At 39.1% G+C, this 27,182-nt stretch overlaps 1 protein-coding gene across 2 annotated transcripts; it reads left to right on the forward strand.

Moving 5' to 3' along the window:
• The first annotated feature begins 679 nt into the window (after positions 1 to 679).
• On the forward strand, positions 680 to 15,486 carry AMBN (ameloblastin). 2 transcript variants are annotated; one of them, XM_050791413.1, is made up of 13 exons: positions 680 to 769; positions 1,710 to 1,778; positions 5,413 to 5,463; positions 6,753 to 6,800; positions 7,925 to 8,035; positions 9,772 to 10,008; positions 10,995 to 11,033; positions 11,345 to 11,383; positions 11,518 to 11,556; positions 11,805 to 11,864; positions 11,962 to 12,006; positions 12,412 to 12,456; positions 14,727 to 15,486. In XM_050791413.1, the coding sequence occupies exons 1-13, from the start codon at positions 755 to 757 to the stop codon at positions 15,270 to 15,272; spliced, it is 1,344 nt and encodes a 447-aa protein (XP_050647370.1). In that variant the 5' UTR covers positions 680 to 754; the 3' UTR covers positions 15,273 to 15,486. The 2 variants fall into 2 exon arrangements, with proteins under 2 accessions (XP_050647370.1, XP_050647371.1); XM_050791414.1 differs by lacking the exon at positions 10,995 to 11,033 and adding an exon at positions 11,170 to 11,208 and having other exon boundaries at positions 755 to 769; positions 14,727 to 15,272.
• The last annotated feature ends 11,696 nt before the right edge of the window (positions 15,487 to 27,182 follow it).

Raw genomic sequence — 27,182 nt, forward strand, 5'->3', positions numbered from 1 at the left:
TGTCCCTGTCCCCACAAATTTTTTTTTAAATGCACCAAAGTTTTACCTGAAGTAAACCTGATTCTTGCAGAGGGTCCAATTGTAGTTTCTTACAAAAGGTTGGCTGTCTCTAATCAATTATCTCCAGATATGAAAATATCTAGGAAATTCAAGAAAGAAATCACACACATTCATTATCCATCTAACATTTTAATGTTTTCTTTCAGACTCTGTGTGTGCTGAGGGGGAAGGAGGGTAGTTACTTTTACTGCAACAAACAGGAGGGTGAAAATCTGAATAATGCTAGCATTGGGTCACTAGCTTTATCTGCAGATAAAACCAGCACAAAACAGATAATGGTTTGTTTTGCATCTATTTTACATATATTTCCCCCAGCTCACCAAAATAATTGTCTTCAGAGCCTATGTCCATTATTCCTTTACTGCCTTCCCTGCTATCAAGTTCTCTGAATAAGTACAGGGGCTGCAGTACAATTAAAAATAATGAGACCCTACTGGGCCAATGTCCCTGCATGCAATAAAAGGTTGTGGACTAATTGCAGGAGCAGAGATTCCCGCCCCGCCAACCTCCCCGCCCCGCCCCCCAGCCATTTTGCTTCACTTTGATTGGTGGATTGGCACTTTAAATAAAGGTTTCTAATCTTCCCTGAATGAGAGGTACAGAGCAAGTCCCACGCACAGTCCTGAAAAAAACTTTAATCTTCTTTTCTTAGAACTATCTTGGTTGGCATCATCAGGCCCTGAGAGCACAGTGCATGTCAGCATCTAAGGTAAAATGGGATTTTATGATTTCCATGTGTTTCCTGTAAATTCTTTTTTTCCTATCTCCAGACAGCTTTTATAAAGAGGATTTATCTTCATTTGTCACCCGTAGCTGAATTATTGCTTGTTGTAATCCATTAGCATGTTAAGAGATGACATGCCTAACACCCATTCAACTAAGAAAAAAAAAAGACTTTTATCTATAGACTGTATTTTTTAACTATTTTTTATTATACTGCCTAATTTTTTGTAATATTAGAAGATGAGTAAATTTCTTGGCTATTCAGATCTCTATTCATGTAAGAATAAAGAGCTTTTTGAATTTATAGAATAAATTTTAAAAGATAATTCATTTTAGGAAGAGGAAAGCTAAATTTGAAATATATTTTCCACTAACATCAAAGGAAATTAAGATAGCCAATTCACTCTCATTTGAAAAGATAAGTTTTGGAATGGTTACGTACATTACCTAAACTAAACATGCGATGATATACCCTCTATTCCTGCAAATAAAGGTTTGTTATAAAATGACTGTTAGGTGCATTACATTTCACATGCATTTCAAAATGTATCCCAAAGGGTAAGCAAAGTATAAACTTCTGTGAATAATACCTGGTAGACCAATATTTTACTTAGTGGGAAGGATTTTAAATTCATAATTCACTTTATGAAATGAAACATAGCACTTATAGGATATCGATGGAGGTTGTTCCTACATATTTATTCAGGCTGTAGATCCATTTAAAAAGTGCTTAGATATTTTTTAATTGCTTGTCAATTTATTTCAGAAACTACTACATACAAGTAAGTTTTTTATTTTGTTCTTCTAACCTTTATCCTGGTTGTTTTTGGAAGAGCAGAGACTCAGGCTCATTTTCAAAAATTGCCTTTTAACCATTCTGAATAAAAATTAATCTGATTTAATTCTCCAACTTAATTATGTTTTAGATTCCACTTTTCAAAATGAAGGACCTGATACTGATCCTATGCCTCCTGGAAATGAGTTTTGCAGTGCCGGTAAGTCAGTCTTTAGAGTGTGTCCCAGAAGAGGTTCTTGATTGTTGGACTCCAGACAACGCTGAAGGGATTTGGACTGAGAGTCCACACATAGACTCACTTGATGTAATCTAGTGGTGTAGTCCCATTGAGTCAAAAGCCATAGTCGCTCAGATGTCAGTCTTGCAATCCAAAAGCGGTAAGTGATAGCTGGACTTGGTGGCTCACCCCTGTAATCCCAGTACTTTGGGAGGCTGAGGCAGGCGGATCACCTGAGGTGAGGAGCTCAAGATCAGCCTAGCCAACATGCGAAACCCTGTCTCTACTAAAAATACAAAAGTTAGCCGGGCATAGTGGTGTGCACCTGTAATCCCAGCTACTTGGGAGGCTGAGGCAGGAGCATTGCTTGAACCCGGGAGGTGGAGGTTGCAGTAAGCCAAGATTGCATCACTGCACTCCAGCCTGGGCAACACAGTGAGACTCCATCTCAAAAAAAAAAAAAAAAAAAAAAAAAAAAGCAGTAAGTGAGGCTTATGATATTTCTACTGAAAAGTTATTTAAAATAGTCCCAAAACAATTTCTAGATCTTATTCCACTCCTTCAAAGTTAAAAGACTTAGTCTGTACAATGCATGGCGAAATTTTATTATCAACTTCTTGCTATCAGTATAAAGTTGAAATGGAAAGAGGAAATTTCTCTGAAAAAGAAAAGTACATTTTCTTCATTTCAAAAAGAACCATCTCCAAATTTCTATGGTTACAAAACTCAGCTAGATAATTCTATTTGAAGCTAGTAATTAACTAGCAAATTTACCTTGTAAGCAAAAATTGTGTGACTGAGAGCTGAAGTTTCATAAATCAAAACATATCATAGTGATGGGGCTAACTGTGTATTACAGTCCCACACCTGATCCATTCTAGTATATATTGAAATGATCTCATACAAACACAATCTTTTGAACACTGAACTACTCCAGCCAACAGCATGCAATTCTGTTATCACAAAAACTTTATTTGGCTGCTATATGCATTTAGCAAATATATACTGAGCAGCCGCCATGCATCCAGCAATGTGCTGGGCATTGGAAAAATTAAAGTAAATAAGACATGATCTCTTACCTCCAGGAGCTCATAGTTGGCCTCAAATGAACTTTAGAATATTTTAATGCCCTGAAATAAAAGGTTAGCTATTTGGTTTTCTTAAAGTGTTTTAGTGAAAGAGAATGGAAATGGAGAAAGAGGATGAAACCTGATTCTAATGATGAAAACCTTAATTCCACAAATAAAAATAGAGTCCCTGTTTCATCACACAAGGTGAATTTTAAATGAAAGAAAACTTGAGGGTGCCACCCTAGCTTACCTTTGTATGATACTGACGTTGAGATCAGCCTCAGTCATTCACCATCGGTCTAACACATTGGTGTTCTTTGAACCTGTAATGATCCACACCTGAATCAACTGGGTCCGCTCTGAGGAACAGAACAATTGCTTATTATTGCCAACCAATTGCTTGTCAGATCAGATGTTCTTCTCCTGTTAATTCTGCATGAGAAATGTATCCCCTATCTGTATACATTCGTGTAAATATTCTTTAATTCATGACTTAGAGCAGATGGAAAGCAAAGTACACTTTGTTCTGTGGTTCAATCCAAGATGTGTTATTTATGCACTGGCAAATAGTGGGGAGGAAAGTCCCGCTCTCACGATTCCCCCAAATTCTCAACAAGCTACCCACCACATACACACGTACATGCACAATCACCCTTCCTGTCTATACAGCTAACCTCTTTCCTACCCAGAGTATTTGCTACACATTTATAATGCCTTTCCCTCTATTCTTTTTCTTTTTTTTTTTTGAAACAATCTGGCTTTGTTGCCCAGGCTGGAGTTCAATGCTGAGATCTCAGCTCACTGCCACCTCCTCCTCCTGGGTTCAAGCAATTCTCCTGCCTCGGCCTCCCAAGTAGCTGGGATTACAGGTGCCCACCACCACACCCAGCTAATTTTTGTATGTTTAGCAGAGACAGGGTTTCGCCATGTTGGCCAGGCTGTTCTCAAATTCCTGACCTCATGATCTGCCCACCTCGGCCTCCCAAAGTGCTGGGATTACAGGCGTGAGCCTCCGTGCCTGGCCCTTTCCCTCCATTCTTGTCCAAAACTGAATTATTTAAGGAAATTCTCACCATGACCCAGAAGGTGGGATTTTACTTATATGAAAAAGGTTGGGGGTGAAAAAGTAGGGGGTGTAATTCTTTAACTTCTTACTCATAAAGGAAAAATAATACCAATATGTTTAGTAAACATTCCATAAATCCTTGTGGTATAACTGAAGGAAAGATGGCATTACAACCCCTTGGTCTTAGAAAGTGAGAGTATCCGAAGAACCAGAGACTCTCAAAATCCAATTTACTCTAATTCCTACTCTTCCATTCTCCATGTTTTCTACTGGTATTTGTGTAAAGTAATAAGGCTTGGTTTCGAAAGAAAAATATCTTTAACAACAACAACAAAAAAAATTGGAAAAGGCTGGTCATGGTGACTCATGCCTATCATCCCAGCACTTTGGGAGGCTAAGGCAGGAGGATTACTTGAGCTCAGGAGTTCAAGACAAGCCTGGGCAACATAGTGAGACCCCCATCTCTATTTTTTAAAAAAAGGAAGCCAGGTGCAGTGGCTCATGTCTGTAATCCCAGCACTTTGGGAGGCCGAGGTGGGTGGATCACTTGAGCTCAGGAGTTCAAGACCAGCCTGGCTAACATGGTGAAACTCTATCTCTACTAAAAATACAAAAATTAGCCAGACTTGGTGGCGCACACCTGTAATCCCAGCTACATGGGAGGAGAATTGCTTGGACCCGGCAGGCAGAGGTTGCAGTGAGCCGAGATCACGCTACTGCACTCCAGCCTAGGTGACAGAGTGAAACTTAGTCTTGGGAAAAAAAAAAAAAGGAAAGGAAAATATCTTACATTTTAAAAAATTAATTGTATAGATAGGTATATTTTTGAACAACTTTTAAGTGAACACGTTAAGTATAATAGTATTTTGTGCTAGAATGCTTTTTATTAAAGGAAAAAAAAATCTTTGATATGATCCCAAAATATAGTAGGTTTATACATAAAATAATCTTTCACTAAAAATCGTAGAGAATTTGCTGAAGTCCTTTGAATAGGAATCAAGTTAGATTTTGCATATGATTTTTCTGAATGTCATGATCCCATGCCACATCTGGTAAACCAAAATCATGTAGATTTGTCAAAAGCACATGAAAATTCAGCTTGAGTTTGTCCCCTTTACTTTTTTCTGTGGTAATTTTTTAAGAATATAAAGTACTAGTAGTTTTCTATTTTGTTGCTTTATTCTACTTCTCCTTGTGTGTAACTTTAAATCATATTTTGCTTTTAAAGCAACGAAGCATTAAGATGCAGACAAAGGATAGATGATGCAGGTGGGAGCAAAATTTTCAAATACTGTGTTGATTCTCCCAAATAACTTATGCTCTTCTTCATTCTGCCCAAGCACTCAAGTTATTTGCATAATAAACCAAAATGGTGGCCCCTCAGGTAGCCCTTATGTACTGGAGCAATATCCTATGCCCAATGGGCATTGAAGGAAGTTTTGTACCAATGAGACTCAAAATTATTCTTATTTTCATTCAGTTCTTTCCTCAGCAAACTGGAACACCGGGTATGGCTAGTTTGAGCCTTGAGGTATGTATTGCCAGAGTTTTTTACATATTAACTTTACATTGGTATATTTGTGATACAGGAGAAATATGGTGGTGTGTTTCTCAGTTTTCCTAGCCAGAAGTTTGTGGCTGTTATCCTGAGGAGTGCTAGAAAAATTATGACATTTACTAGAGTTTTGTCTTATAATTCTACTGCAATTTTAAACTCTCAGGTGTTTTACTTTTTAGAACATTATTTCTATGCAAACAAAAGCAATATTAATACTTAATGCCTTATATAGAATATACATATTAATAAAATTACTACATTAATTAAAATACATTGCTCTTTACTCACAGTTTACTTTTAGTCCTGCTCCTTATACTATCTTACATGACAAAGTTCTCATGAAATAAATGTACCTGTACAAAATTTAATTTTTTATAAGTCTGGAAAATAGCATTAACATTGTACTATGATACTTCCTGTATAAGTTGTACAGTGTATTTGTCTTATTGCAGTTCTCATGTAATATATATTCTGTTTAGAAAACCCCAGCAAAACAGAAATTTTGGTCATGTCAATGAAAAATATTGACAGTTATATATAGAAAGATATTTATAAGATTAAAAATTTTTCACAAGGTCTTGTGAAATTCCCGTGTGTCATGGTAAGCTGGGGGCAATCAATACCTATTTGAGCTAGACGCTTACTTCACATGGAAGCTAATTACACTGAGGGTTTTTTTTCTTTTTTAGCTTAAACTCAATCCAAAGCGTTCTGAATCTCTTCCCATGAAAAAAGTGAAATTGACTTTCTGTTGAAATGGTGGAATTCTCGATAATCTATCCAGATACTTAACATTTCTTTCAATAGTCTCTATATTTAATATTTTGAAAGATTTATTGTTTGAGAAAGAGGTAAAAGTTTTATTTATTTGTTTGTTTCAAATTCCTCTTCTGGCTGAACTTGTAAGGGGCAAAGTAAAATAAATGGGGAGAAAAGAGTCAATGAAGCAAATTCCTCACAATTACATTTATATTTCAGTGGAATGAGCTATTTTCCCATGTTTCAATGTAACCTCCACTTAAATAATACTTTTTCTCCTTTAATTAATGATAAAAGCAACTGCATTATTTTAATAGCAGTAATAATAACAATGGCAGAACCAAATTTAATATTTCCACCTTTCGATGATGATTTGTGTCTACTTTCATTTTGTTAAACTGATCCACATCAAACTTTGTGTTGATAATGTCAAATATCACGAGAAATCAGTTGTGTCAAACACAGCATATGTGATAAACAGTAACCCACTTTTTTCTTGATAGACAATGAGACAGTTGGGAAGTCTGCAAGGATTAAACACACTTTCTCAGGTAATCATATTTCTTATTGCAGTATTCATGGTGGTGCTAGTGTTAATATTAGCAGCAGCATTATAATTCATTAAATTTATTTATGAATAGACAATATACTAAATATTGGAAGAACCAAGAAGTGAATGAGAGCCTAAAACAAAATAAGATAGAGTGACAGGGAAAAATAAAAATAGTATTGAATTTTATTTAGTTAAAAAAAGAATATTTTTGTGCAGTATTAATTTTATTATATGGCACAAAACATAAATGCTTAAAAAATCTAAATCTCAAACAAGTTTATGGAAATATTGCAGACTAGCTCAAAATGAAATTTAAGTTCATTGAAAGGAAGAGTTTACCTATCCATTTGATTTATTTTTATTTATTATTTATTTATTTAGACAGAGTATCGCTCTGTGGCCCAGGCTGAAGTGCAGTGGTGCGATCTCAGCTCACTGCAACCTCCGCCTCCTGGGTTCAAGCTATTCTCCTGTCTCAGCCTCCCGAGTAGCTGGGATCACAGGCATCTGCCACCATGCCAGGCTAATTTTTGTATTTTTTAGTAGAGACGGGATTTCACCATGTTGCTAGGCTGATCTCGAACTCATGACCTCAGGTGATCCACCCACCTCAGCCTCCCAAAGTGCTGGGATTAGAGGCATGAGCCACCGTGTCCAACCATACCTATCCATTTTAAATTAAGCAACACCACTTTTGCTTATGCTATATTTACACTATCTGTTGATTTTTTAGAAAATGAAAACCAGGCTGGGCGCAGTGGCTCATGCCTGTAATTCCAGCACTTTGGGAGGCCGAGGCGGGCGGATCATGAGGTCAAGAGACCAAGACCATCCTGGCCAACATGGTGAAACCCCGTCTCTACTAAAAATACAAAAATTAGCTGGGCGTGATGGTGCGTGCCTGTAGTCCCAGCTACACAGGAGGCTGAGGCAGGAGAATTGCTTGAACCCAGGAGGCGGATGCTGTGAGCCAAGATCGCCCACTGCACTCCAGCCTGGTGACAGAGCGAGTTTCCATCTCAAAAAAAAAAAAAAGAAAAGAAAAGAAAAGAAAACCAAATATAACCAATGTTATATTTAACATTTAAATATAAGCATGCCTTTTTTTATCCATGTCTTTAGTATTCTAGATTTGGCTTTGGGAAATCACTTAATTCTTTGTGGATGCACGGTCTCCTCCCACCACATTCCTCTCCTCCATGGATGAGGCCAAGGGAACATGAAACTCAACAGGTGAGTGAATAGCATCAATATGTTTGAAACCTCAGGCTTTAAAACCTCTTCTTACTTGCCTTCCTTGAGTTGTGATAAATTAGCAATAGCCAAGTCCTAGCATTAACAAAAAATTATTCTCGTGCCAAATAAATCAAAGCCTATAACTGCTTTTAGTGTTTAAGAAATATTTTTAAATTTGAAACTATTTGCATATTTATTTAAAATAGGAAGATACAGCCTCCAAAATATGAGACCTATGTTAAAGATATCAGCAAACAATCCTCAAAAATCGAAGCAGGCTACACCCTGGACAATTTTCATTTGAATCAAGATTTCCTAAATAATTACTCAAAGGCTAATTTCAAATGATGACAATAATCCTGGTTAAAACACCATAGCCAGGTGCGATGGCTCATGCCTGTAATCCCAGCACTTTGGGAGGCCAAGGTGGATGGATCACTTGAGGTGAGGAGTTCAAGACCAGCCTGGCCAACATGGTGAAACCCCGTCTCTACTAAAAATACAAAAATTAGCCGGGCATGGCGGCAGGCACCTGTAATCTCAGCTACTCTCGGGAGGCTGAGGCAGGAGAATCGCTTGAACCCAGGAGGCAGAGGCTGCAGTGAGCCGAGATTGTGCCACTGCACTCCAACCTGGGCAATAGAGTGAGACTCTGTCTCAAAAAAAAATTAAGAAATTTAAAAAAATAAAACATCATGAACCCTACAGAAGTCAATAAATATATCAATCTGTTAACCATTATTGATTAGGTGCCTAATAAATCCATAAACCAAATTGTGATTTGGTAGTAAAAGTGAAGACATTTACGAATGGCTCCAAGGATTGTGAAATTTCAGATAGGACAAGACAACATATTTCAAAGTGCTGAATTGTGAGATGTGAGCTCAGAGAGGGGTGAGGACTGGAGAGGCAAAGCAGAGCCCCGAATTGTTGTGAGACTTCCTTGCTGGTCTGAGGAGTTTGCAATCATTCTACAAACAATAGGGAGCCATTCGCCACAAGTAATTTCTAGAAGAAGCAACAAAACATGGTGATTTTAACAGGGAATTTTTTCATTTAATATATGGACTCAGAACCAAGATTAACAGGGAATTTTAGTTCCAGGTGGTCTTCCACAGCAGGAGCATTACCACGAGGTCCCATTTAGTAGGACAATAAATTATGTTAATGGTGACTGTTTCTTCACTTGTTTCCAAAGTGAATTTCCATGTTGCAAGAATTTGATTGGCATTTTAATTAATTATGCTTTATGCTTTCATTAATTTGAAAAATATACTAGGTACTCACCATGGGCCAGGCACTTGTTAGGAGCTATGTTATGTACAGGGGCTATAAAGAGAAACAAGACATATCATTCTCTCTCCATTGACTGGGGGACAAAGATTTATAACAAATAATTACCATCCAATGAGAAAGTGGTAAAATAAAGATACAGATACATACAGACAGCTATGAGAACTTAGAGAAGGACATGTCTCATCCTACCAGGAGGTTCATGTAGCTTCACCTTCATGAGCAATGGTGGTCCCAAAGCAGGTAGGGGAGGCACACGCAAGACCTCCCCAAACAACATTAACACTAACTGGTGCTTCCTATGTAAACTCAACTTCAAGACAAGTCCCCTAGCCTCCCTTCCAGATAGAAAGTGCCCCAAGCCCCTTTGTTTAGAAATTCTAGGCACCGTTGTTTAATGAGCCATCCCTTCCTGACACTCTTTTCAAATTTCTCTGCAGTATGAATATTCTTTGCCTGTGCATCCCCCACCTCTCCCATCACAGCCATCCTTGAAGCCTCAACAGCCAGGACTGAAACCTTTCCTCCAGGCCGCTGCTGCAACCGCCGACGAGGCCACAGCACAGAAAGAAGCACTTCGGCCTCCAATTCACCTGGGACAGCTGCTCTTGCAGGAAGGAGAACTGCCTCTGGTTCAGCAGCAGGTGGCACCATCAGATAAGCCACCAAAGCCTGAGGTACTTCCTTTCTCTTGAAGTCAGATCAGAATCACCAGCTAACCTAATAGAAGAAAACTAATTTGCAGGGCACTTTTAAATAATCGTAGCCTTCAGGCATAATACATGATATAAATATATTCTTAATCAGTCTTCCATATCTGAGATTTATTTTTTGAGTAAAACATAAATATCCATTCCTATCTTTTGCCATCAGAGACAGGGCATGGATTCTAAAAGATCCTGTGCCTATAAAACTGGGTTTCTTAGTTGCAAAAGATGAAAACTTCCATAGGAAAGAGAATAAAACCCCAGAGAAGTCCAGGTTTCCTATCACTGGTCTTTTTTTGGTGTTGGAAAGACTGAGAAAAGTGATTGATCCCTCAGCATAACAAGTAGGATTTTCCATTATTATCTGTCTGACAGAAAGGTGACAACTATGCAAAAAGTGTCTTGTAATAATGTAGAGAAAAGTGTAATGGGTAAAAGAAAAGGAAGGTACCATGTAACCAGTGTGTTGTGGGCATGTGTCATTCCCCCATACCATCCTGCCTACAATCCTATAAAAATACATATTATCAGTCTTTTTAAAGAAAGGAAGACAGACTTTGAGAAGTTACAAAATTGGCCCAGGAGTACACAAAAACTAAGTGGCAGAGCCAGGGTTCAAACCAACCAGGTATGTTCCCGTTCCAAAATTCATTACTTCTAATCTGCAAGAGATAGCAAAGCCATGATAGATGTACCTCATTCCCCTGCCGGTACATTTGAGTAATGTTAGTAAAAGACCATTGCAAACTCTCGGGTCATACCTCCCAAAACACTGAAAGAAAGTAAAATAATGAAACTCATTTTGTTTTACTGTAATTGCAAACAAGATAATCATGTGATCAGTTCACTTCGTCAATTTTTTCAATTTTAATGTCACTTTGTCTATTTTTTTATTTTCTTGTTGTCTATTTTGTTAATTTTTTGACTGATAATTTTAATATTTATCTGTGATATAGCTCCCAGGAGCAGATGTTGCTGATCCACAAGGTCCACCAGTAAGTACAGATCTCAATGAGACACTTTCTGTATTTTACTTTTTTTATTTGTTCACTTTGTCTATTTTTAATTTGTATTTGTATTTATCTATTTTATTCATTTTTATGATAATTTTAATATTTACCTATGATATAGCTCCCAAGAATGGATTTTGCTGATCCACAAGGTCCATCAGTAAGTACAGATCTCAAAGAGACACTTTCTGTATTTTACTTTTTTTATTTGTTCACTTTGTCTATTTTTAATTTGTATTTGTATTTATCTATTTTATTCATTTTTATGATAATTTTAATATTTACCTATGATATAGCTCCCAAGAATGGATTTTCCTGATCCACAAGGTCCATCAGTAAGTACAGATCTCAATGAGACACTTCTATTTTTTGTTTTTATTTTATTTGTTCACTTTGTCTATCTTTTATTTGCTTTTATCTATTTTGTTCATTTTTTGACTGATAATTTTAATATTTATCTGTAACATAGCTCCCAGGATTGGATTTTCCTGATCCACAAGGTCCATCAGTAAGTACAGATCTCAATGAGACACTTTGTCGTAAAAACTGTCTCTATATTTCAAAAAAGAAGAGTGAATTTTTTCATTGTCCCATTAATCCATGAATATGAAGTATAATGGATTCCTTTGTTTTCTTAAATATTAAATACTTATTTCTATACTAATCCATCTGAAAATGTGTTTCATGTGACTCAAAAATTACTATAATGGGGATTTGCCTATGTGAATTACTTATTCTGTTTTCCACCATTTAAAGATTTTCCAAATAGCGCGTTTGATTTCTCGGGGACCAATGCCACAAAATAAACAATCTCCAGTAAGTTTTTTTTTAATACCACATCTCTGTTTGCAATTTACTTAAAAGTTTTTCCATTGGAAAATGCATTTTGTGATAATGATTGTATTTTATTTAGCTTTATCCAGGAATGTTTTACATGCCTTTTGGAGCAAATCAACTGGTAAGTCCATATTCTATAAAAAGTATTGTTTTTAATTAAATTTTATCTTAAGACCTACAATTATAAAATCTAGGTCTCACACAAGAGATGCCAAATAAACATTCTCTGAACGCCTACATTAGTAACTGAAATATTAAGGAGGCAAGTTTCCTATTTGGATAATCTTGGCTACACACACACACACACACACACACGCACACAAGGGTATTAAAGAAAAAATAAATTTTAGCTCTGAATTATCCAAGTTGACTACATTTATTCCATAATGACTCACCTCTCCACTTTACCTCTGTACACAGCATTAATATTAAGGTTTAAGTGAAAACTAAATAACTTTTAACTTTGTCTTGAGTAGATAAGAAGGTAGCTGGTTCGTACTTTGATGCAGTATTTCTTTTTGAACAGAATGCCCCTGCCAGACTTGGCATCATGAGTTCAGAAGAAATGGCAGTGAGTAATGTCTTCTAACTCTTCTTAAAATAGTGGCCAGGGAAGAACAGTCACTTATGACTGGCTGCAAGAGACGTCTGCCATGAATGTCACCAAATGAGCATGGGACTCAGATTTTTCCACTCCAAAAACTAAGCTTAAGTCTGAAGCAGTATCCAAAGATTTCATCATGTTTCCTATGTAGTCTTTCATTTCTGGGTGATAACTATTCTTGAGCATAGAGTTTTGCCCATTGCTTGTAGATGAACAGAGGAGAAACCTCCACTTGAAAGGCCGTCGTTGAACTATAAACACTTCAAACCAAAAAGATACATGTGGTTCATACAGAGTTCTTGTTCTTTCTCGGACCATTTGGTCCCTCAAAACATCAAATTCAACAGCATTACAAGTACTTCAGATCTCAGAATTGAAAGATCAAAAAGCAAAAGAAAACCAAGTTTAAAATGTGATTATTTTAAATGTCAACGTGCATTGTCAATGAGCATATACTAGTATTATGTTATCATTATCCATGCAAAGTTTAGGATTTGAGATCAATAAAGTCGTACAACTCTTTTCCTAAGAAATTTTTTATCTGTTACATTTGTTAGAGCACAAGGCAAGACAAACAAAAGCTATATTGAATTAACAAATCATTGTCAACTACAGATTCTTTCGAGTTAACAAACACACATATTATCTGTGAAAGAAAAATTACATATCAGTATTTTTGTGTGCCTTCCATGTGCCACACACATAGGAAAATACTATAAACAAAACAAGGTAAGATTCTTGTTTTCGGCTGGGCGCAGTGGCCACGCCTATAATCCCAGCACTTTGGGAGGTCAAGGCAGGTGGATCACCTGAGATCAGGAGTTTGAGACCAGCCTGGCCAACATGGTAAAACCCCGTCTCCACTAAAAATAGAAAAATCAGCCGGGTTTAGGGGCTCAAGCCTGTAGTTGCAGCTACTCAGGAGGCTGAGGCAGGAGAGTCACTTGAACCTGGGAGGCAGAGGTTTCAATGAGCTGAGATCACGCCGCTGCACTCCAGCCTAGGCAACAGAGCAAGACCCTGCTAAAAAAAAAAATAATAAATTTTTTTAAAAAAAAATCTTGTTTTCAAGGAACTTACAGTCTACTGAATGGAAAAGATAGGTACAAGGGCAGATATCTAATGTCAAAATCGTGGGATAAAAGCAATAACAGTTTTATTACAGAGAAAGAGTCAGAGAGGAAGGGCAGTTAGCCCAGTCCAGGGATTCACAGTATCATCCCTGGAGGAGATGATGTGAAAGCTGAGAAAGAATGAAGAGTCAGGAGAAAGGAGAAGGAAAGAGTATTGTATCTATATAACACCAATACAAGTCACTGGAAGTTCAAAATTCAAGTAAGTGTTAATTGCCATCATATAATATTAATTATTTCTATTCTGCCTCATTCCCAAAAGATTTTGCAGAGCTTGTGAAAAACACACAATAAATATAACCAAAAAGTTGAAGGTAGGATTTAAAATGAGTCATAATTTCAAGAAAATCAGAATACAGATATGCAAGTCACACAGTCCTGCTCAATTGCTACAAACAGCCTAAGATTTTGGACCCCATATTTCTGGCAGCAAAGGTAGAAAAAGAAACATGGTCAGTTCTGGAATTCTGTTTGTCCACAGGAAGAAAATATTTTAGTTACTCCATGGAAGCCAAATTTTTTTCTTAAACTTTGTGCTTTAAAAAAATTTAAGTCTTAGCTGGGTGCAGTGTCTCGCCCCTGTAATCCCAGCTACTAGGGAGGCTGAGGCAGGAAGATCACTTGAGCCTAGGAGTTCTGGACCAGTAGCCTGGGCCATACAATGAGGCCCCTAAAAGAAAAAAAAAAAAAAAAACGTACATGGAACTTCATTTGGGGTACACTGAAAAATGCCATTGACAAGATTCTCCCTCAACAAATGCAGTTATGAGTTTCAGTTCTTATTTGTTTTGTGATGGTAGTACTCACTTCAACTACTCGTTTTCTTAAAATTAAATTCAAACTCACTTTGCCTCTAGTCTTGCTTCTGCCCTGTTATCTCCCTCTTGTGGAGATCACGCCAAGATCCACCCAGATAAGTGCAGAATCCTCTTCATTATGTTTCAAAGCCAGTTTAGTGAGAAATGAGCTTACACAAAGCTATCAGCCAACTTCCTATTCTCTACCAGTTTTTTAGAGATCCTTGGTGAATGTGACCAGGTAGAGTTGCATGGTATAGTTAATAGCATGTGATAATGGCATCTTTAACGAATGTCTTTTTTCCAGGGCGGGAGAGGAGACCCAATGGCCTATGGAGCCATATTTCCAGGATTTGGAGGCATGAAGTCCAGCTTGGGGGGAATGCCCCACAAGCCAGCTATGGGCGGTGACTTCACTCTGGAATTTGACTCCCCAGTGGCTGCGACCAAAGGCCCTGAGAAGGGAGAAGGAGGTGCACAAGGCTCCCCTATGCCGGAGGCCAACCCAGACGATCCAGAAAACCCAGCTTTCCTTACAGAGCTAGAACCTGTTGCCCATGCAGGACTCCTTGCTCTCCCTAAGGATGATGTTCCCAGCCTGCCAAGGAGCCCTTCAGGGAAGATGAAGGGACTCCCCAGCATCACCCCAGCAGGTGCTGACCCACTGATGACCCCTGAATTAGCTGATGTTTATAGGACCTACGATGCTGACATGACCACATCCGTGGATTTCCAGGATGAAGTAACCATGGATACCACAATGGCCCCAAACTCTCTGCAAACATCCATGCCAGGAAACAGAGCCCAGGAGCCCGAGATGATGTATGATGCGTGGCATTTCCAAGAGCCCTGACAGCTCTAAGATATTAGCTACTTTCTGTATGCACAAGCTTCCCAGCTTTGTCCCCACAGTGTACCTTTTTGCTAAAACACTTATTACCCTTCTGCAGCAAAGGCATTAAAAGCGCTAAGCATATATTAATAAATACAAGTGGCTAGAAATAGTGTAGGTCCCCTTCTTGCTTTCAATATCTTGTTGAAATAAAATCTGTCAATTGTCTCTGTGATTTAGAAACACTATTAATAACATCAGAGCAAGGGTCTAAGGGTCTCAGCATTTAATCATCACTTTTTCTCAGCTGTCTTAAGCATTACAGAATTTCTCTTACTAGCATGACACTATTATATTCAGGAAATGTGGCACTGCTTTTTTCTCTAAGCAAAGGCAAATATCCTCATAATTCTAAGCTAATTCATTTAAACTTTATTAAATGGGGATTGGTGGAAAACTACTGACTGGTATTACTGGGTTTGGTATAATTGAATTTAAAAGTCTCATTTATAGAGTATTTTATTTAATCTAGTATAAAAAATCTAGCCTATTTTAAATAAAGAATTTTTCTCACTGAAATTTTCAGGAATTGTATGCTTATTATTTATATATATTTATATGGTTCAAGAAAAGCATACTCATCCTCTACCTTTGCTACTCTTTAACTCATTGTATTCAATTCATTCATTCTTTCATCAGAACTTTACTAAATATTCATGTCCTGGGTGCAGTGCAAGGTATCAGAGATATAGTCCCTTCCTTCAAAGCTTACGATGAACATGACTGACAAGTAGACAATCACCATAACAAAACCCTAGACCAAGCTCAATTACTTTACATGTATTATCCCACAACAATAATGTAAAATAGATACACTCAACCCACAGCACACGTGAAAAGTGCTATGAAAAGGCCAAGCACAGGGTGCCCCTGGAGCCACAGAGAAGAGGTACTTAACCCAGCCTGAGGGGCATCGGAGGGTCTAGGAGGAATCAGACAAGTTGTCTCAGAACAGTTTCTAGAAACGATTTCAAGAGTGAGAGGTCTCACTCTCCAAGAGGAAGAAACAGAAAAAGAGCCATGTGGGTGTCATGTGAGAATTAGCTCATTCCTGTGAAATATAATGTGGGAAAGGGGGATGCAGAAAATGACCCTTGCTTGTCACCAGGGCTAGGTGTGTATCGAGCAGAGCTATACACCTAAATTAAAGGGCTCCCAGCCCAGATTTGGTCACTCCTACAAAGTAGCTCCTACCCCCTTCTCTTCACCTTCTCCTAAGTGGCTCGACCCAGGTCTTCGACTCAATGACACTCAGACTTCTCTCCATCCATTGATGGAGATTCTGTAGATGCAACCCAGGAAAAAGAGCCCTGAGATGCCTCCCAACCTGGGGTACTTCAGGAGCCTTACCAGGAGCATGTAGCTGCCACCTATTGCCTCCCTCTCTTCAAGCAGGGTTCTGCTCATCCTCACCCCATTGACTGCAGCTGAAAGACAGATACAGAAGAAAAATTTCAGTTTGCCTCCCCGAGTGTCCCTGGCAAAGGTGCGAGGGTAGAATGACCTCCACAGTAGCCAGCAGATACCCACTGAGATCTATCTTAGCATCGCAGACAGTTTCCTAAAAAGCAGTATGGTACAATACATATAAACAGATCTGTGTTCAAACTTCGGTATCACATCTTATTATCCATGAGACTTTCGATGTGAAACTTAATCTCTCTGCGCCTGTGTCTTCATTTCTGTAATGGGGCTATGACCTAGCATGGAGAGTTGTTATGAGAATGAAATGAGATAAAGCTCACAGATGAAATTGCTGAATCATAACAGTTTCCTTCTTTTCCAACTGATCCTTTTGGTAAAGAGAATTAAGCAAAATAGCAGCAGCAACAGTGGAAGAATGGAATTGTTCCCACTATCTGATGAGTTTGTGTTTTTCCATTAACACTCCAACCATCGCCCTGCTTGTCCTTCTTTGTAATTCGGAGCATGCTTTTGTGAGACACACATGCCGGTTTCCCCGATGAGTCTTGCTGTAGCAGGGGCTCGAAGTTAGTCTCTCTTACTGACCATCTGGACACTTAACAATGGTAATAGCAGCTGGGCATGGTGGCTCACGCCTGCAATCCCACACTTTGGGAGGCCAAGGTGGGCGGATCACCTGAGGTCAGGAATTTGAGGCCAGCCTGACCAATATGATGAAACCCCGGCTCTACTAAAAATACAAAAATTAGCCAGGAGTGGTGGCATGCGCCTATAATCCCAGCTACTTGGGAGATTGAGACAGGAGTATCGCTTGAACCCAGGAGGCAGAGGTTGCAGTGAGCCAAGATCGTGCCATTGCACTCCAGCCTGGGCAACAAGAGCAAAACTCCATCTCAAAAAATAATAATAATAATGGCAATAGCCAGGTCAACTTTGCAGTGGAGACAACATGTTGTTGAGTCCTTGAATAACATCTATCCCTGCCACCATTGTCACTTCAAATACTGGACCATTGGGCAAACCCCAAGGTGGCCAGGGAAAGAGGCTAAATGTCACTCTCAGAAGAAGCCATATTGATTATTGAGAATTTCCTCTACTTTGGTTTTCTTCTACCAGGCATTTACATGAGAAAAAAAAAGTCTTCATACTATGTCCCATTCTGAGAAGACTATACAGATAACCTGTCTTCTAGACCCTCCTTATCACCAATCTTTCAGTTTTATTATTTCCCAGTCCCTGACCAGGTGACCCATCTGGTACCAACCCTGAGTCAGTGTAGATCTGTATCACAGGCCATCATCTCCTTCCACACAAAATAGACAACCAGAAATTCCACTTAAAGTTCTCCTCATTGAGTGGGGTTGTAGTACATTGATTGTCTACTTTCTGCCAATGCCAGAATACCATACAGAAATCCATGGGCCAGGCATATACTCATCAAGAGGAAGTACATGGAAGTCAAAACCACTTACTAGTACAATCTAACTAAGCCCTCCAGACCTACTGGAGCCCGATATCATATATATTTCCATCTAAAATAAAACGTTGTTATGTTTCATTTTACGGTTCAGTTGATCATATATCACAAAGTTCAAGATGGGCAACTCAAATAACATAATCGTTTGGCATCCCATAGTCAGGCACATTGTGTCTACTGGAATCCAGTAGCAAGGCAAAAACTACTTTTCACAAAGAAATCCCTAAGTTTCTGTGCTGTTATTCTCCTATCAGGGATTGCCACGAGTCTCATACAGCTGCAGATACTTCCAACACATTTGAGTCTTCCGGGTCATAATGCCCAAGTGACAAGGATGGACCCCTTTCATGCTCTGTCTACTCAAAATGTCCAGCCTTCTGAGTTATACAATATGTGGCATACTTTACCTTCAAAACACAAAGAAGACCAACAAGAATTGTACTTCTTTCTTTTTGTAAGGTGGTGCAAGATGCAATAACTTGCAAACAACTTTAGCTATCCCAATATGCCTTATGCTACTAGACCTCTAGAAATGTTGTTAGCACCATGAATGTTTTGGTGTTTATCTTCTACTCTCTGGCTTGGTACCTCATGTTAATCAAATCCTGTTGCATTGTGTCTTCAATGTACTGGATGAGCATGGTGTTCTATGAAATATAAATATGATCCAGGACTCTCAGGACTGTTAGGATAGATTGTAAGAGAGTTGACATAGTCCTAGGGCAAGAGAGTATAAATTTACATTGTTCCTGTTTTTTAAAAGCAAATTACTTCTGATGTTTCTTACTGATTAGAACAGAAAGAAACAGCTACCAGATCAATAGCTATATACTAGGTGCCATGGGCTATGCTGATTTGCTCCAATAAAGTTATCACGTCTGGAAATACATTTGCATCATCACCTGATTAAGTTTGCAACAATCCACTGTAATTCTTCATGACCTATTTAGCTTTTCCACCAGTCAGACAGGTGAGTTAAATGGGGAGGTGGTAGGACACCTTTTCTATATCTTCCAATTTTTCTATGGTAATGCTAATCTCTGCAATTCTCCCTATAAGACTTGCTATCTTGTTGGGAGTGAAGAAGAAGGTGTACAGTTCCAGGGGCTTCCTTACACTTGGCTCTTCCTACTATAGCTTTCATTCCATTGGTATAAGAATCATTGTAGGATTATTACATATGTATCTATTCCTGGGCTGGATGTGGTGGCTCACACCTGTAATCCCAGCAGTTTGAGAGGCTGAGGCAGGCAGGTTGCTTAAGCCCAGGAGTTAGAGACCAGCCTGGGCAACATGGTGAAACCCTTTCTCTGCAACAAAATACAAAAATTAGCCAGGCATGGTGGTGCCTATCTGTGGTCTCAGCTACTTGGGAGGCTGAGGCAGGAGGATAATTTGAGCCCAGGATGTGGAGGTTGCAGTGAGCTGGGATCATGCCATTGCACTCCAGCTTAGGTGACAGAGTGAGATCTGTCTCAATAAAAAAAAAAAAAGGTCAGGTGCAGTGGCTTACACCTGTAATCCCAGCACTTGGGGAGACCAAGGCGGGTGGATCACTTGAGGTGAGGAGTTTGAGACCAGCTTGACCAACATAGTGAAAGCCATCTCTACTAAAAATACAAAAATTAGTTGGGTTTTGTGGCACGTGCTTGTAATCCGAGCTACTCAGGAGGCTGAGGCAAGAGAATTGCCTGAACCCAGGAAGTGGAGGTTGCAGTGAGCCGAGATCGCATCACTGCACTCCAGCCTGGGTGACAAAGCGAGACTCCATCTCAAAAAAAAAAGAAATCTCTCTCTCATCTTACTTCTATAAGCTTTAACGAGTAAACTATGAAGGCTTTTAAGGTTCAGAATCACTTCCTAATAACCCCCCAGAAAGTCTGGGTATTTCCCTTCCCCCACCCCACCTTACACATTCTCCCTACTTAATTGCTTCAGATCCCTCTGGCAGTGGCTTAGGGAAACTGTCATGGTATACAATTTGGCCACGTTTCAGGTTACTTCCTCATAGGAACCTGATGTCCCCTCAGTTGAGGAGCTTTAAGTCTGGAAACCAGGTAAGAAACTATAAATCCCACCACAGCGATTTGAGTTAGGCTCAGTGAACATAGAATTTTTTTTTTTGTCTTTTTGTGTCAAGCAGCACCTTTATGTCAAGCGGAAAGTGGACAATCAATGTAGGATAGGATGTCCATCTATTTTTTCCTATAGACCTGTGATCAAGTAGCCATCATACAGAACCCTATTGGTCAAAACATGCTGCTTAGCATTCCATCCTGTGGCTTATTGGTCATTGCATCCTTGTCTCTGAAAGATAAGCACCACCCTCTGGCCTCTGTCTACTATTTCAGGCTCCTATTTTTCCCATTGAAATTCAGAAGCAGCATCCCTCATTGTCATATCTGGCCCACAGAGAAAAACTACAATCTTCATTTCTTAATGCCTTAGTGAAGAAAGTGTTGTCTGGGCTCTTCTGAGTAGAAAAAGGTGAAGAGTGAATCTAGAGGGTTAAATGTAATACAGTCAGCCCTCCATATCCGGGGGGTTTTCATCTATGGATTCAACCAACTGCAAATGAAAAATGTCATTGGACCTACAATGAACATATACAGACTGTTTTTCTTGTCATTATTCTCTAAACAATACAGTGCTACAACTATTCACAGAGCATTTACATTGTATTAAGTATTACAAGAAATCTAGAGTTGACTAAGTATTTGGGAGTACGTACATGGGATATATGCAAATACAATTTCATTTTATATAAAGGACTTGAGCATCCTCAGATTTTGGTATCCTCAGAGGGGTCCTGGAACCAATCCCCCACAGATGCCAAGGTATGACTGTACATCTATTATGCCAATGTGTCAGGTGTGGCACACCTACCACTGGTGTAAAGACAATAATCTTTATGTAGTAAATTAATAACCTTTTTAAAATTTACATCATGTGATGCTGATTTTCCATTTATAGATGCACAAAACAGATTTCTTTTCAAATAGATTTTTAAGTGATAAGATGTAAGAAAAAATATTAAGTAAATAGAACAGGTTGTGATTGGATATGGCAATAATCATAAAGACAGTCCATAAATGACTATGTACATGAATGAACTTTGGGAAAACATTGATTGATTTAATTTAACCTCCTCATTTATGGGTGAGGAGACTAAAAGTCCAAAGAGTAACGTCTTTTTTGAAGTTTTGGCTGCTGTTGGAGGCAGAAGAACCCAAGTCTCTGGATTTCCCATTTGTCACTCATCCACACAGATCCTCCACGGCACTGAAGTATTCTTTTGAGAACCTAATGAAAGCTGTGAGTTATTATTCCCAAAAACGTAAATGGAAACAACACGTAAAATTCTGCCTACAATGTCAGTGGTTACTCAGACGGCCTAAAGTTCATTCACGGACCTAACGTTAACAACCCTCCATCTAATCATTTAAGTACCCACCAGCGTGGGGTGTTTTACAAAATGAAGCAAATATTTAAAGTGACCCAGGCTGTGTCTGAATTTTTCTAGAACTCAATAACCTTGCCTTTGGGCAAATGAGTCTCAAACACATAAAAGCTTCGAGCTTCTAAGTGTGTTTCTCTTCCTTCCAAAACTGCTCAGTATTAAAAAAGTTGACTTCTGTAGACAGTATGTGGCTACTAGTCAAGTGACATCAACAGACAGACTGCTGCATTTCACAAAGAGAAAGACCAAACCAGAAGTTTAGATGATTTCTTTCTTCCATAAACATTAGAGACTGGGGGTAAAGTAGAAACAGCAGCAACCACACTTCACAGAAGCCAGACATTAGAAACACACATTCCCAGCTTTGAGGAATGATTATTATAAAGCTGTTTGTCATAATAACTTTTGCTGATGCCTTCAGCTGTCTCCCTTTCATCTTTCATCTTTCCCCTGGGTTCAGCAGCTTTCCACCCGGAGACCCGCCTAACAACCGGTTTGATAATTACTTAAAGATAAGCTCTAGTGAGCACAGGGAAGGAAATGACTGTGGGTTTTTGGGAGTGGATGTGGATTTGCATTCTAATTTATTCACAAACTAGAAACGTATGGGTGTTATTTAAAGATGTGTTTTGGAAAAACTGACACAAAAAAGATCAACCCTGAAGTTATATGTCTAGCACACTTTGGATATCATTTCAACGTGACTGTCTAGGGCTGTGCTCCCTCCAAGAAGCAAGGAGGACAGTTTCCCAGAAGACAGAAGCTTCAGCACTTCCATGGGTGGCTGCTGTTATTCCTACTCCTCAGGAAACCTCCTCCTCAGGAAAAATGAAAGAAAGAAATCCTGGTAGAGACTATCTCACTGTCTTGGATCTCTAGGGCTTTCTTTCATATCCACCCAATGCCCAACTATGCCAAGTCAGCTACTTTCAAGCCAAGTTTATGAAATGTAACTTTCCCTTTTAACAGCAGATTCCAGAAGACATAGCTTTTGCTTCCGTTTGGCAGTTTAGGAATTGTCAGTGCCAAGTGTATATATTGTTGTGATAGATCCCATCCTGGTTCTAAGAGTTGTTACCTATCGCAGTTTCCCAGAGGATACATTTGTTCAGTAACAATTGAAGTGAACACACGTACCACGCACTGTTCCAGGCGTTAGGAAAACAGTAAAAAAACATCAGATCTAGTGTTCTATGTCAGGTCATAATAAGCCCTATAAAGAAACTAAAGTGAATGAAGAGAGGGAGAAGGGATGTTGCGAGGGTCAAGGAAAGCGCTCTGGGGAAGCGCCATTTGAATGCAAAGATTTCAAAACTGAGAAGTTGAGAACTGCCACACACACACATTAAAAAAAAAAAAACTGCGTGCTGAATAAGCTAAATAACTTACTCATTTGCTCAGAGGGGAATATGCAACCCACAATTAGAAGAGAACCTGATGCCTCCCTGACTGAAACATTTCCAGTCCAGTACTCTGGACTGCTTTCTGCCACATTCTGAAGCACCTTCCTAGTCATGGTGTTAAACAGGTGGGGGTGTCGGTTCAGAGCCAGTGTCAAAGAAATAAAAATAAACCAAAATTAATTAATTAATTAAACAGGTGGGTGGGGGAAACATGTAAATTAATGTAAATTAACCTGCACTCCGTGCCTGGTTTCTTTAGAACTTGAAAACATTACTTCTTATACAAGTGCCAAACAGCAATATGGCATGGCAGTTTAAATCCCAATTCTGCCCTTTCTTGCTTGTGACCCTGTTACTTAATCTCTCTGTGCCACAGCTTCTTTATCTGAAAACAACAAGACAAAAAAAAAAATAATAACCCCAGCACTCGGGGTTAAGAGAAGTAATAAAATTCAACATGTAAAACTTACAACAGTGACTCACACATTTTAAGAGCTCAGTAAATACTAGGCATTGTTGTGCTTTTTAGGCTACTGATGTATATAACATCAGCTGTCATTATAATTACTAAAAAATTAATTATTTGTGTAATATTTGTTTAAAATCTGCCTCCCTGCTAGCCTATAAGCTCTGTGATGGCAGGGATGACATTTCTCTTACTTCAGTATCTCTAGACCCCAGAACAGTGCCTGACACAGAATATGAGCTAATAAATATTTACTAAATGAGTTAATGAACTAAAAATGGTTAATTTCCATAGTCATGGAAAAGAAAGCAAAGATGATGAAAATTTTGCCTATAAAAACCTCCAACGCGCACTGACTTAATGAGGCTTTAATCTAGAATTTAGTGCTTGTTGTCATAAGAGAGGGCTTTACGTAAGCAGTAGCCTAACTTTACTTTGTATAACCAGCTGTGTGTATATGCTCTCCTACTACTCATTGTCCATAATCACTTATCATAAGAACCAAAGTTAGTTAAGTTATTGTGATTGATCTTCATTCATTCAGCTAACACATTTTGGGTACCCACTAGGCCCTGGCACTGTATGGCACTGTACTAGCCGCTAGAGACAAAGTGATACCATGATGATGAGGAAACCTAGACACTGTGGTTAATGTTACCACCAGAAAAAGGGCATGCAGAGGACAGAAAAGCTGACTCTGCTGGGAAAGAAGGGGGAAGTTTCACAAGAGGAGTGGATTTTTGAGCTGGCTCATAAAAAATATAGGGGAGTATTCCAAGTGGAAGAAGTAAAGAGGGAATTCTAGGCTCAATAAACCACAAATGCCGAAGGACAAATATGTGGAAAGATTCAGAGAATTTGGAGAGGGAAACGGAACACTATGACAAGAGTATCAGCATATCAGGGAAAAATATGTGGTGTTATTTTGAGGAAAATAGGAGGAAGCTAATGGTGACCTGCATGCCAAGCTAAGAAGGTTGCATTTTGTTCTATAGCTCCCAGGGAACCATCAAGGGTGTTACAGGATTACTACTGGTTTGGGGAAAATTAATCCTGATGGTACATGGAGGACTGGAGGGTGTACTTGGATGAGCCACAGCTAGAGTTATGAATCCAGTTAGGGCTGTCTCTATCCTCTGTGTCTTTGTTCTTGTCTCTGTCTTCTCTATCTCCCTGACTCTGTGTGTGTGTGTGTGTGTGTGTGTATCACACTTTTATTCTCACTCTCTATCTCACTCTCCTTCTCTCTCTCTCTCTCTCTCTCTCTCTCTCTCTGCTTCTCCCTCTATTATCACCTGGTGTACTGAGTCTCAAACATAGAATGTGATATGTCTTAGGAATTTCTCAAAACAAGATATCATGTGGTGAAATGAACAATAAATTGAAAGTCAACATCCCCACTAACCCTAATCAGTGGTGCATACCCTAGAGAAATTAATCTCTCTAGGCCTTCACTTCCTTATCTACACAATAAAAGGGCTGAGTTACCAGGTTTTATTTAATTCCACAAATATTTACTGAGCACCTACTGTGCTCTAAGTGCTAGGGTTACTGTAGTGAACAAAATAGACAAAACTCCCTGCCTTTATGGAGCTTATGTTGCAGTGGAAAAAGACAGACAACAAAATTTAAGCTAGAAAAATATGTGTTAATTGATGGTGAGTGCAAGGGAGAAAAATAAAGTAGGAAAAGAGATTTAAAAAGACGATGAAGCTATAATTTTCATGAGGTAAGCCCTCGATGAAAAGGTAAATTTGAGTGAAGACATGGAGGAGGCAAGGTAATGAGCCATACAGATTTTGAGAAAAAGTGTTCCAGACAAAGGGCACAGCCAGTGCAAGCATCTTGAAGCAGTTTCATGCCTGGTATGATCCAAAGTAACAAGGCCCATGTGGCTGTAGCAGAGGAGGGATGGAGAGTAGTAGGAGCTGGACATCAGAGAGGTGAGATCAGATTCCACAGGGTCTTGTGGGTACTGTAAGGACTGGCTCTAACACAGGCTAAGATAAGGAGCCACCAGAGAAGAGTCATGATCTGACTTACGTTTTTAGAATATCACTGGCTGGGGATTTGAGAATAAACTGAAGAGAGGCAAGAAGCAGAGGAACCAGGAAGGTGGTGAGATTGAACTACAATGCATGGAGATGCGCAAAGCGAGCTGATCTTGAAGGCAGAGCTAACAGGATTGCCCAGGAATGACAGAAGAAAGAAGTCAAGGATGGCCTCGAGGTTTGAAGTCTGTGGAACTGAAAGGACAAACACGGCTCTTTAGATGACCCTTACATTGTCTTCTGACTCTGAGATTCTACAATTTGGAGAAGCTTTTTCTCTTTCTTTTTGGTGGAATCTTCCACTCATTTAGATACTAGTTCTTAAAAAATGAAATGTAGCTGGGCTCAGTGGCTCACGCCTGTAATCCCAGTACTTTGGGAGGCTGAGACAGGTGGATCACTTGAGGTCAAGAGTTCAAGAACAGTCTGCGCAACATGGTGAAACCCTGTCTCTACTAAAAATACAAAAATTAGCCAGGCTTGGTGTTGTGTGCCTGTAATCCCAGCTATTTAGTAGACTGAGGTGGGGGAATTGCTTGAACCTGGGAGGTAGAGATTGCAGGGAGTTGAGATAAAAGAAAAAAAACTAAAAGTATATGTTACCTCTTTTAAATATTTTTCTCTCCTCAGATAGCTTTACAATACGGGAAAAATCTATGACAAAAACCTTAAGAAAAACCACTGAAAAAATGTGCATTTGTTTAAAAACCTAATCTTTTCCAGTTACTTATCTTTTGAATACTAAATTGTGTTCCATTCCCACATTTCTTGTGGATAAGGCAGTTATCGAATTTTTGGTGAGCTCAGAATGGTCCCATCACCAGAGAAGGCAGATGAACGGAGAGGGGCCCAAGCCCAGAAACAGGGAAACTGTCAGCCGGCTGCAGCACTCTATGGTCAAGCAGTGATCCTTGTGCTGGTGCTTGCCTAGCCCTGTGCTGAAGCTATTGTATAACAAGTGGAAAGTAGAGATAGACAGATTTTGGTACAAACCCATGCTCCATGGATCCTAAGCCCACGTTTGTTACATCATCACCCTGAGCCTCAGTTTCCACACGTGTTAAATATCTATTATGAGGAAAAAGACAACATATCTGAAGTATGAAACCTTGGAGTCTAAGGATACATTCACCTAACATCCTGAGAGGGACCTTATGAGGTCCACTCCCCGTGAATGGATTAACTGAGGTGATTACTAGTGGCTCATATAGTTTGGCTCTGTGTCCCCACCCAATTCTCATCTTGAATTGTACTCCTACAATTCCCATGTATTGTGGAAGGGACCTGGTGGGAGATAATTGAATTATGGGGGCGGTTTCCCCCCCATACTGTTCTCGTGTTAGTGAATAAGTCTCACCAGATGTAATGATTTTGACTTATCAGGGGTTTCCGCTTTTGCGTCTTCTCGTTCTCTTTTGGCCTGCGGCCATCCATAAAAGATGAGACTTGCTCCTCCTTGCCTTCCGCCATGATTGTGAGGCTTCCCCAGCCTCATGGAACTCTAAGTCCAATTAAACCTCTTTCTTTTGTAAATTGCCCAGTCTTGGGTATGTCTTTATCAGCAGTGTGAAAGTGGAATAATACAGTAA

The sequence above is a fragment of the Macaca thibetana genome, chromosome 5, assembly GCF_024542745.1.
Source record: "Macaca thibetana thibetana isolate TM-01 chromosome 5, ASM2454274v1, whole genome shotgun sequence".
NCBI classification, from domain to species: Eukaryota; Metazoa; Chordata; class Mammalia; order Primates; family Cercopithecidae; genus Macaca; species Macaca thibetana.

Bases quoted from the DNA above. Each gene is read 5' to 3' on its own strand.
- AMBN (XM_050791413.1), top strand. The intron at 6,801-7,924 runs GTAATCATATTT...CCATGTCTTTAG, and splicing joins GATTAAACACACTTTCTCAG to TATTCTAGATTTGGCTTTGG. The intron at 8,036-9,771 runs GTGAGTGAATAG...ATTTCTCTGCAG, and splicing joins GGGAACATGAAACTCAACAG to TATGAATATTCTTTGCCTGT.